General features: G+C 42.2%; 1 protein-coding gene across 6 annotated transcripts in view; it reads left to right on the top strand.

Moving 5' to 3' along the window:
• dpp6a (dipeptidyl-peptidase 6a) overlaps positions 1-12,585 on the top strand; it is a 301,791-nt gene that overhangs the window by 265,285 nt on the left and 23,921 nt on the right. For 5 of the 6 annotated variants that reach the window (XM_060922571.1, XM_060922570.1, XM_060922573.1 and 2 more), the window contains 2 exons: positions 8,452-8,550; positions 11,907-12,001. In XM_060922571.1, the coding sequence (XP_060778554.1) occupies positions 8,452-8,550; positions 11,907-12,001 (194 nt within the window). Of the gene's footprint in view, positions 1-8,451; positions 8,551-11,906; positions 12,002-12,585 lie in introns of those variants that run through there. The other variant, XM_060922574.1, reaches the window with a different exon arrangement.

Genomic DNA, 12,585 nt, shown 5'->3' on the forward strand with positions numbered 1-12,585 from the left:
TGATTGGCCAGTGGAAAAGGGGGAGGGGTGAGCAGTGGTTCATTGTCATTTAAAGGAACAGGCGCACAAATCAGGAGCTGTGATGTTTTATCCTTGTGGTATTTTGACCAAAGCATATCACAGACATTTCATTAAGACTTCAGGAAATTGTATCGACTTGTGGCAATGTCATCTTTAATGTTTATGATGAAGACAAATGCAAAACGAGACCGTCAATGATGGCGTAGCTCACTCCGGCCTCGTCTAGTCCAGAAGGAACGATCTAAGGTGGGCCACCTTGTGCAATAAATGTTGCAAGCTATATACACAAGCTATATATAGACACTATATCTGCCCTAGGAATACCGACCTATTTGCCAGAAAGAATCCAAAATGAATTGACCGAGAAGAAGCAATTTTTGTTGAATTGCTCATTAAGGTTTAATTAGTCTATAACTTCATTAAGAATTATAATGAAGCAAATCTGGGTAGAAGTTTTATGCACCCTAGGTACCCTTACCTTCATGCCAGAAAGAATCAAAATCGGTGAAGAATTGAGGGAGAAGTAGCTATTTGTGTGGAAACTGCTCATTAGGGCTTAATTTCTCCATATCTTCATTATTAATTGCAATTATGCAAAGTTGGGTAGAAGCTATATGCACCCCAGGCAGACCTACCTTCCTGCTAAAAAGAAAAAAAATCAGTGAAGAATTGTGAGAGAAGAAGCGATTTTCGTGAAATGTGGACAACACTGATTAGACGACGAATAACACATGATGGAATAAACTCATTACCTGTCAGCTGAATGAGCTCATAATGAAACAGTGGCAAATCTTTAAATCTGGACAAATTGATATTTTCAGGCTTGTTCAGTATCTGAGCAAAAACAAAGAAACAAACAAACAACAACAACAACAACAACAAAAACCCAATAAGATCAGATGGTACAGTCGGGTCCATAAGTATTTGGACAGAGACACAGTTTTTGTAATTTTGTTTAAAAAAAAGTCTGTAATCCCTAAATGTTTAATGTAATATTTTTGTTAAACCCATTGAATTAAAGCTGAAATTATACACTTCAATCACACCTTGATTGCTTCATTGCTTCAAATCCATCATGCTGTTGTCTAAAAGCAAAATTACAAAAATTGTCACTGTCCAAATACTTATGGACCTGACTGTATATTTTGTATTCCACCTTGTCAGTTGATCAAAACATCCAGAACAGTGACAAGCGTAACATCTTGTCACTCTGAGAGTGCTGTATTTTTCTCTTTCTGTGTTTCTACCCATCACAATCATGGTTGGAGCCCAGCTTCCTGCAGTTATTGTTAGACTTCAGTTTTCTGTGCCATTTAGTCAGATAAATTTGCTCTTTTCTTCTACGCAGGAATAGCACAGAGACGCCTCCCTGCCTTCCCTAATAGCACTTTCTTTATTCCAGTGGATATTTCTGGATGAGAGATGATGTCTGAGACATGTTGTGCTTGTCATTTCAGGTTTTCAGCAGATGTGAGATGTGAAAATGTTCTTGATGCTCTAGTTTCCTACTTTAGGAATATCATGTGCAGTGGAGTGAAGTGTTCATGAGCTTCCTGTTCAACTGCAGTGAGAGGAAATCTAACATACTTAATATGTGAACAAATGAAGTTTCACATAATAATATAGATGCAAATTTGCATGCTTGATAAGACAAAAATCAATCAAACGTCTTTTGATATTGTTAGAAAAGAATAATATTTGATTTTGTTGCCCTCAAGGGGAAATATTTTATTGTTTAATCAAGAAAATACCACACACTATAATTTAAAATAGTTTATGCCTTTTTTCAGGAAAAAATATAAAGCAGATTATGGAAAACTCCTCTGTAGTATTCTTCTAATTATGGACCAAATTTGATGAATGAAGCTCATCTAGAAATGGATTTTTTTGGGTTTGAATACGAGGAAATTCTTTGAGAGGAACAAAGTTTTTAAAAATACAATGCGTTTTAATGTTTTGACTGTAATGTGGTTTATGAAGTTTCTAAAAAAAACAAAACAAAACCCTGATTTGTCCATCATAATGACATCATAATATACTTATATATCAGGAAGTGATTATATACGTTTTGGTATATACTGTATAACATGGCATGATCATGAAGTGGGTGGAGCTTAAAGCCTTTATCAAAGTACTACGTTTCAGATATTGTGATATGAGTAGATACAAACAAAAGCAGTGAAATTTAACTTTTTTGGGGGTTGAAATTTGACTATTGTACTATTACAGTTTTAAGAGAGGACATGTTACAGAGAACATCCATCCAGTATTTGCAGCCACTTATCCTGTTCTACAGGGTCGCAGGCCAGCTGGAGCCTATCCCAGCTGACTATGGGTGAGAGGCGGGGTACACCCTGGACAAGTCGCCAGGTTATCGCAGGGCTGACACATAGGCTACATCCACACGACAATGGCAATGAGATTTAAAAAAAATATATATCGCGTCCACATGGGCAACGGATCAGTAAAATATCAGGTACATATGGCAACGCAACGCTTGCTGAAAACGATGCAATACACATACCACACCTCTACGTGCGCTGTAAGACGGTCCCATCGGAGACACCAGAACAATAGAAGAAGTAAGGACGCATGCGCATAAACCCCTTCTTCTACCCGGCGTCATAGACATATAAACATAGACGCCGCATTGAGCTGGTGGCCCGTTGCTGGGATACGTCAGAGTGTCCGTCATATTGGATGTGGCAAATCTTCCCCGTAAAACAATGCAAGTAAATTGACTGAACTTCATAAAGCCCCTTTCTACAATAATATTTAACTCGTTGCCTTTTATTCACCCATTAACACACACACACACGTATATATTTGGGAAACAAACAGGCATCAAAACAACATATATAACTTTTAATGTGATGGTTATAAATAGTGTGCGAAATACCTGTCAATATTCCGTGGGAGGTGTGACCTAAATTTTTTTTTAAATTTATTCCGCTGCTACTATCGTAGGCTACTAACGATATCTACACATCAAGGCATGTTTTGGAGCTCAGCGGGGATCGTGTAGAATAATGTGCTGTGCTAACGCTGCTGAAGCCGTGCCGTCTCCGCATCACTTTCATTAAATGTCGTGCAGATAGGCTATAAAATGTCTCCAAAAACAATTTTTGCAATATACAGTGCTATATGGAAAAAAATTCAATTAAACCATATTACAATGGGATTGCTCCATGTGATTGCTTCACAGTCTGACATGCTTCCAATCTCTTCTATTTTTGAGTGTGCCATCGCCATCTGACAGCTGGTGGTGAAATTGGTTGGGTGGGCTATGAAATAAATTATAAATTGTTTGGAGACAGGTTTCACTGAGCGGCTATTATGCGCAAGACTTCATATTAGCCACAAAGTCAGAAAAATCTGTTCGTAAAATTACGTTATAATGACCAAATACAATGAAAAGTATTTTTCCAGTCTCACCTGTGAAAGGTAATCCCATGTGATCTCGTTTGGACGGTAAACCTGTTGGTACAGTTAAACGCAGTACATGAATGAGGCATCTTTATTCTCCGCTTTGCCCCATCCAATATGGCGGCAAGGATGACGCATGATTCTACGCGGAAAGCGGCGTCTATGTTTATATGTCTATGCCCGGTGTGAAGCACTCACAGTCATCTGGTTGTGACGTCATCGTAAACAAATCCGTTCTACTCATCCAGACGACTTCGCAATGGCGCTGTTGCCAGATCTTTCCACTCTGAAACCCGTTCTCAAAAGATTTCGTTTTAGGGCACCCAAAATGCCGGTGCCGTGTGGACGCCAGGCCGAAACGATAAACAATTTTATCAGATTCACCTGAATCCGTTGCCGTGTGGACAGGGCCTAAGAGACAAACAACCATTCACACCTATGGTCAATTTAGAGCCACCCGGAGGAAACCCACGCAGACACAGGGATAGCATGCAAACTCCATACAGAAAGGCCCTCGCTGGCCGCCGGGCTCGAACCCAGGACCTTCTTGCTATGAGGCGACAGTGCGAACCACTACACCACCGTGCCACCCTGTTACAGACAACATTTATCTAAAAATCATAAATATAACTGGCATGACCAAAATCATCATTTCTACTTGTAGTGTCTTGTCTTAATGATTAAATATGAATTACTGATTACATTCTCACATCATAGCACAGTGAAACATGACAGCAGTGCTTTATCTTTCTCAACTCACACACTTTATTTGCTCATGAAATAATGCACCATTCGCAGGAAAACAAGGTCTCTGAGTGCTCCTTTTTTCTGTAACAGAATGAGAGTTAAGATTCACACAGCAAACCACCAGCACACACACACACACACTGACACCATGTCTTTGGAGCTGCGCCTCAAATAACACAGTTCATGTGGCTTTAGTGCAGCCGTGTGTTCACACGGGGAAACTCACTGAGAGAGAGTGCAGAAATACGAGTATGACTCACATGAGTAACACTTTTATGGCCCTTTTCCACTACCCTTTTTCAGCTCACTTCAGCTCGCTTCAGCTCACTTCAGCCCGACACGGCTCGCGTTTCGACTACCAAAAAACAGCACAACTCGGCTCGCTTCAGCCCTGCTTAGCCCCTAAAACTCGCACGGTTTTGGAGTGGGGCTGAAGCGAGCCAAACCGTGCCGAGTGAGGCTGGGGGCGTGAGCAGACACTCCCCTGTGCACTGATTGGTGAGGAGGAGTGTCCTCACATGCCCACACACGCCCCGCGAGCACGCTGGGATCTGTAAACACCGCAAACCCGGAAGAAGGAGAATTACGAGAATTATGAAGCCTTATGCGCCTCGCCTCATCTATACGCTCTTGCCAGTATCTGTTGGCGTTGTCGGTGACAACAAGCCACAGCACCAAGACCAGCAACACTAACGACTCCATGTCCTCCATGTTTATTGTTTACTATCCGGGTTGTGAGACTACCGCTTAAAAGATCACTGATGTCACTGTTTGCGCCGCTTAACGACATCACGTGACGTCCACCCACTTTCGCTAACTCCACCCAATGTGTCCACCCACTTCCAGCCAGCACGGTTCAGTGCGGTTGTAGTCGAAATGCAACTCCAACAGCCCCGCTCAGCCCAACTCAGCACGGCACGGCTCAGCCCGACTCAGCCGCGTTTGTAGTGGAAAAGCGGCATTAGTATTCAGTGCTTACAATCAGCCCCCAGTCTCCTAGTTTCTTTCCTCTGTCCATCTGTTTCGATGTTGTGAATGGATTTATTTTATTTGTGTTCTTACCGAGGTGGTGCATGACTATTCAATTACAAATTTTAGGTTTCATTTTTAATAGTACAGATCGTCAACTGTATAAATAATGGACAGTGAATGATTTCTAAAATTGAAGCCACGACAGGTTGAGTGCCCCTGCTGGCTGGCTGCAGTATAAAATGTAGCTGCCCCCCATCTCCATGGGTTTCATTGACAAAATAGCCTATTTTCCATGTTGATAAACAACAGCACACTTCAGAATTCAGAGTCCTGTGACCTCAATGCCTGCAGGGGGGTGATTCCTGGAATCACTGGTGGAAGGGTGAACACAGGCTGAAAGCCAGGTGGTCCAAATGCTCTGGCATTTCCTGTGGCCAATGCAGACACGCCCCCCATCAGCCCTAGTTGTCCTGCTCCCTTGCTTGCCACCTGGATCCCCGGTGGGGAGTGAAGCGGTGTGGACGAGGACTCATCACCCTCATCACCACCATGAACAACAAATCCTTTGTGCAGGTTATGTCCCCTCCCTCTCCCTCCTTCATCTGCCAGAAGGACCTCATCATGCTACAAGACCTGGGAAGGCAAAGAAGACAATGAAGAGGAGGACCTCATTATCATCAAATATCTGGTGGAAAGGTGAACACAGGCTGAAAGCCAGGTGGTCTAAATGCTCTGGTGATTCCTGTGGCTAACGCAGACACGTACCCCAATCCTCCTAGGAACCAACATCGGAGGTGCAGTCCCCCGTTGGTCCTGGTTGTCCTGCTCCCTTGCTTTCCATCTGGATCCCAGGCGGGGAGTGAAGCCGTGCGGACAAGGACTGCACACCCTCATCACCACCCTCAACAACAAATCCTTTGTGCAGGCTATGTCCTGTCTTCCCTCTTCATCTGTCAGGATGAGCTCGTCATTCAGGAAGACCTGAGAAGGCAAGGAAGACAATGAAGAGGAGGACCTCGTCATAACCGAATATCGACGGACAGCCATAACATAACGTAAAACAAAAGCAAAAGACGAGTCGAACCACACTTCAATTATCAGCTATACACAATTTCTAGTTTGAATGATTTTTTTAGGCTGCACTCTTAATGACAAACAAATCACTGCAATAAATGTGCAGAATAATAAATCTTTGTATTTGTAGTGTTGCAGGATGACAAGAACAAAGTGAAGTGGAGAGGCTATCACGCTTTACTTATGCTATAAGCTGCTATTAGAGTACAGTAGCTCTGTAACAGGCAGTGCAGCAGTAAATGGAGATGTTTTCTTCTTTTCTTCTGCCTTTCTGTGGGGAAACAAGTGTTTCAAATGAATTTCTGATGTATGGACATTATTCCTTACATAATCCCCATTTCCCTCTCTCCCTATATCTAATATTACTCTATCCACATTCACTGGATATGATCAACCGCATGTTCTGATTGGCTACTCTACTACTAGGATATCAGCTCATATACTGTGAGTAGAGAAAAACAAAATGGCGGAGTGTGTTGCTGAACCAACCGAGGATGAAATACAAACTCTACTCAAAAACAAAACCCCAACAAATACCAAAAAAAGGCAATAAAATATGGAATAAAAGTATTTGATGATAAGAATATATCTTTTTTTATTGTTCAAGAATTATTATTACCACATTTTTCACAAATTGTTCCTGTCATTTCACCGGTTTGTTTACATTCTAAGAGGAAATGATTTTGTCAGATGTTTTGTATAAAGTTTTATTTGCAAAAAATAAAAATGCTCCGTTTCTCATAAACAGTGAATGTGGATAGAATAAAACAGTTATTCCACTCAATCTCGTCATACATGGTTTATAGCCAACTAGGTGCTACGCGCCTCATCGGATATCAGCTCATGTATGAGTCAATTTCATAGAATAACTGTTAAATATTTGCTAATAGCAAGTCTTTTAGGGCTTTCCTCAGAAAAAAAAAATCAGAGTGGTGTTACTGATATGTGGAGTCTGCTAGGGGGACCGGGAGCATGCTCCCCGAGAAATTTTTGAAATTAGAGATTTCAAATGGGGGAGGCACAGTGGTGTACTGGTTAGCACTGTCGTCTCACAGCAAGAATGTTCTGGGTTCGAGCCCAGTGGCCAGCGAGGGCCTTTCTGTGTGGAGTTTGCATGTTCTCCCCGTGTCTGCATGGGTTTCCTCCGGGTGCTCCGGTTTCCCCCACAATCCAAAGGCATGCAGGTTAGGTTAATTGGTGGCTCTAAATTGACTGTAGGTGTGAATGTGAATGGTTGTTTGTCTCTGTGTCAGCCCTGCGATGACCTGGTGACTTGTCCAGGGTGTACCCCGCCTCTTGCCCATAGTCAGCTGGGATAGGCTCCAGCTTGCCTGCGATCCTGTAGGACAGGATAAGCGGCTATAGATAATGGATGGATGGATGGACTTCAGATGGTGCATTCTGGTGGCATCTAGGGCTGATTTATGCACAGTTCAACATTATTAAATTTGCTGTTTTTTACCTTGTCAAATATGCAAGGGGCAAAATTTAAAGGGCAAAATTAGATTTGAAATGAAAACACTGGAAACATTCAATTCAGAGAAATATTTAATTTTATTGCCCAACAATAAAAAGCACAATATTGAACAATATAGCAGCTGAAATTAGAATATTAGCAATACAGCTGTTAACTACAGACCTGCAACCCAACAGTATCGTGCCAGGAACAGAATCGAGGTCAATTCACGCAACAGCGCCATTTAGTGACCAGCACCTAGAATGTGGTTTTATGTATGGTTGCGAATGGCAGTCAGTGCATGTAGCGAAACCCTTTATTTTCACTTCTGGGCTGAGTACCAGGATAGACTAGACCTATATATTACAATAACTTCATATTTCTATAGTTATTACTCATTTTCAGAGGGGAATAGGAGGAGATATTTAGATGCGGAAAGTACTCTGCATTGTTTAATTTATGGTATTGATTTTTTTTGGTGTGCAAATGACAGCACGGCGCTGACATCACACAGCGTGGCACTGACATCTCACAGTGCAGCGGAGTGCCGTGTATCTGGACGTTGGGGAAAGCCCTGTCTTTTTAATCGTTGGTCACTCAAAAGAAGTAACAAGTATTTCAGTGTAATTTAAAATTTATGAAGTTCTGAATGATGACTATATAAAGATTAATATTTTTAAACACCTGATAAAAATGATGAGATATCAGTGTGAGTGATAAATTATTAAATTATTTTTCTTTCTCTCTTCTGTCAGGTGAAGATGACAGTCTGGCCTTGAAGAGTAAAGTGACACTGGTGGACATTTTCAGGAAGGACTTCAGAGTTCATGACCCTGAGGCGAAATGGATCAGTGGTGAGCCGCCATTTTCTTCAACTGTGTGTCACCTGTGAAGTCACTCATGGTGATCTGTAAGCTATTCAGGAGGGGCTGTCTTCAGTCTTCAGCAGCAGTGTGTGATTTTCAGGTGAATGAGACTCTAAGCAGAAGTAGGGCATCAGGATGGATCAGGCAGGTCCAGGGGTCAGAATGAGTGGTATTTCAGGAGTAAAATGTGCAGCTCGACAGAGAGGGAAGAACAGAGTATTAGGTCTGCTCTTGTTCTGTAATAGTTGAAGAAGATGTAGGTTGTGCTCAGAGCACAAGCAGGGGCAAGACGAGCTATGACAGCATAACTAATAGGGAGAGCCAGAAGGTAACAGATATGAGGGCTCCCTGGGGCATAAAGCAGCCAGCCAGTTTTATGTTGCTTTTACACATGCAGTGTTTAGTCTGAATTGACTCGATTAAACTGCCTTGCTTTTTTGGGTTTCATAAACCTGAGCTGCTAAACTGAGCCAAAGGACAGCACTATAGTGAGCTGAAGTAAGCTGGAATTGGCTCCAGCTCACCCGTGACCCATAGTTTATAAGTTGTATAGAAAATGGATTGATGGATGGATGGAATTATTTAGTGCAGACTTTCTATTCTTTATGCTGTATGATTTCTATGATGTCTACACATACTTTCTTAAAGTTTTGTGGATATGTTTTCCATCACCGTATTTCAGAACAATTAATGAATTTTTAACCTCTACAAACACCTCGGACTGCTTTATTTTACTTTTTTGGTGTAATTATGAGTGTGAAACTAAATCAAAACAAACCAAAAGTATAAATGGGACTATGACTCAGAGACTATACTTTCAGGGATCATTTCTATAGTCACTTGGGAGAAAGACTAATATGTGTGAAAGTGCCCTTAGTAATTGGACAAAAGATCATAACTCATCTGTCTTTTGTGAGAATTTGTTCATCACCTAGGCTACATCCACACGACAACGGCAACGAGATGTAATTTAAAAATATATCGCGTCCAAATGGGCAACGATTAGTAAAATATCAGGTCCATATGGCAACGCAACGCTTGCTGAAAACGATGCAATACACATGCCACACCTCTAGGGGCGCTGTAAGACGGTCCCTTTGGAGACACCAGAACAATAGAAGAAGTAAGGACGCATGCACATAAACTATTATGCGCGAGACTTCATATTAGCCACAAAGTCAGGAAAATCTGTTCGTAAAATTACATTATAATGACCAAATACAATGAAAAGTATTTTTCCAGTCTCACCTGTGAAAGGTAATCCCATGTGATCTCGTTTGGACGGCAAACCTGTTGGTACAGTTAAACGCAGCTAATCTTTATTCTCCGCTTTGACCTATCCAATATGGCGGCGACGATGACGTATGATTCTACGCGGAAGGCGGCGTCTTTAATGGTCCAGAATAAATTGAATGCTACACGTTGATGGATTAATTTGTTGTTTCTCACCTGTGAAAGGTAATCCCATGTGATCTCATTTGGACGGTAAACCTGTTGGTACAGTTAAACGCAGCACATGAATCTTTATTCTCCGCTTTGACCTATCCAATATGGCGGCGAGGATGACGTATGATTCTACGCGGAAGGCGGCATCTTTAATGGTCCGGAATAAATTGAATGCTACACGTTGATGGATTAATTTGCTCTTCTACTCCCTTTTTGAGGAATGTATTGTAGGACTTAAACCCACATCTGAAGAGGTGAGATCGCTCCTTTTTTTCCCTAATTTTGCTGGCGGGATTGACTCTGCCCTAAGGGCAGAGTCTCTCTCTCTCTCTCACTTTGCACCATTACACAATAAATATTCACAGTGAAAATATTTTGTAAGTGCGTTTCATGAACCAAGTTATAGGATTTGTTGACAACTCGCATCGAGTTCGTTACACTTCTACCCGGCGTGAAGCACTCACAGGCATGTGGTTGTGACGTCATCGTAAACAAATCCGTTCTACTCATCCAGACGACTTCACAACGGCAACGTTGCCAGATCTTTCCACTCTGGAACCCGTTCTCAAAAAGATTGCGTTTTGGGCACCCAAAACGCCGGTGCCGTGTGGACGCCAGGCCTAAAAGATAAGCAATTGTATCGGAGTCACCTGAATCCGTTGCCGTGTGGACAGGGCCCTAGTCTCTCTCTGTCAGTAATGGACTTTGGTTCTCATTCTTTGCTCTGCTGCTCCTCAGTGATTGCAAACAAACGACCTCATAATCACCTCATTAGTGAAGATTAAGATCAGATTGTCCAGATCAGTTTGTAAATCAGACCACTGCAACCCTGACTATACTCACATGAAGAATTAACAGCTAGAACCTCAGCCTGAATCTATTTTTTTTTTGCTGTTGTGACAAAAGAGACCAGAACATTCCATCCATTATCCATAAGCTCTTATCCTGTGCAGGGTCATGGGCAAGCTGGAGCCTATCCCAACTGACTATGGGCGAGAGGCAGGGTACACCCTGGACAAGTCGCCAGGTCATCGCAGGGCTGACACACAGAGACAAACAACCATTCACACTCACACCTACGGTCAATTTAGATGTCTTTGGACTGTAGGGGAAACCAGAGCACCCGGAGGAAACCCACACAGACATGGGGAGAACATGCAAACTCCACACTGAAAGGCCACCATCGGCCACTGGGCTCAAACCCAGAACCTTCTTGCTGTGAGGCAACAATGCTAACCACTACACCACCATGCTGCCCTGAGACCAGAACCTGAGTTTAAAACAAATAAATAAATAAATACATTTTAAAAATCAAATTGCATTCTACCTGCTTCCCTCTGAAACACATTTATGGTGTTTAATAGGAGTCAACTTTTATTTTAATCTCAAACATACTAAGTTTACTATTACTGTAGGTCTCACTGTTAACTCCTAAAAAAAAAGAGCAACCATTCAACATCATATTAATGCAAAACCCAGCGTAGAAGTAGTGGAGATGCTGGTGCAAACACTGGCCACAAAGTCCCAGAATGCATTGCTGCTCCAGGACACAAACTTACAGCAAGGACTCGGCTCGACCGCTTAGTGATCTACAAGATGGTGAGCGTGATAGTGTTGACAGCTGTGTTGGCGTGAAAGTTAAAGTTTTGGAAACTGATCCAGGAGCAGGACAGACTAAAGGAATAAAGCACCGCTGCATCATCACTCTCTTGAGGTGGAGTTGAAGTGAGGGCTAAATCACTATCGGCAGGTAGTTGAACAGCATTGTGGGTAATTGAGGAAACAAAGCAAAGTAAAGCATCAGAGAAGAGCTCAGTGATCAGAACACACCCCTTTGTGTTGGGGTGTTTAGAATATCCATGGTATAGTAACCCACTGTAAAACATCTCTGTCTCCAGATGAGGAGATTCTGTATCGCACTCGTGAAGGTGATGTGCTGAAGTTGAACGTGGAGAAAAATGAGAGCACAGTGCTGGTGTCCAACAGGAAGTTTGTGAGTCTCTCTCTCTCTCTTTTGTCTCAAAATCTGATTGTGTGCCCTCTTTAAACAGGAATCACACACACACACTATAAACTCTATTAGTGGGTGGAGTTTAATACCCTTGACCTGTGGGCAGAGTTCAGCTCTCTTGGGAAGTGGGTGGAGTTTAATACCCTTGATCAACGGGTGGGATTAAATAGCATCAACCAGTGGGCAGGGTTTACTACCATTGAGTCCTTGCCTGGTTTAATTCTCCCAGGCAGTGGGTGGGGTTTAATACACATGATCAGTAAGGGCAGGGCTTAATACTATCCGTCACTGGATGGGGTTTAATATATTTGATCTGTTGGACAGGGTTTAATATCCTTAGTAACTAGGGAAGGGATTTATACTCTCTGTCAATGGGTTGGGTTTAACACCCTTGATCAGTTGGGCAGGGTTTAATACCCTTGATAACTAGGGAAGGGCTTAATACTCTCTGTCAATGGGTGGAGTTTAATACCCTTGATCCACAGAACAGGATTTAATACTCCCTGTCACTGGGAAGGGTTAATACCCTTGATTCATAGGGCAGTGTTTAATAACCTTGATCAGTT

Source organism: Neoarius graeffei, chromosome 5, assembly GCF_027579695.1.
Source record: "Neoarius graeffei isolate fNeoGra1 chromosome 5, fNeoGra1.pri, whole genome shotgun sequence".
Classification (NCBI taxonomy): Eukaryota; Metazoa; Chordata; class Actinopteri; order Siluriformes; family Ariidae; genus Neoarius; species Neoarius graeffei.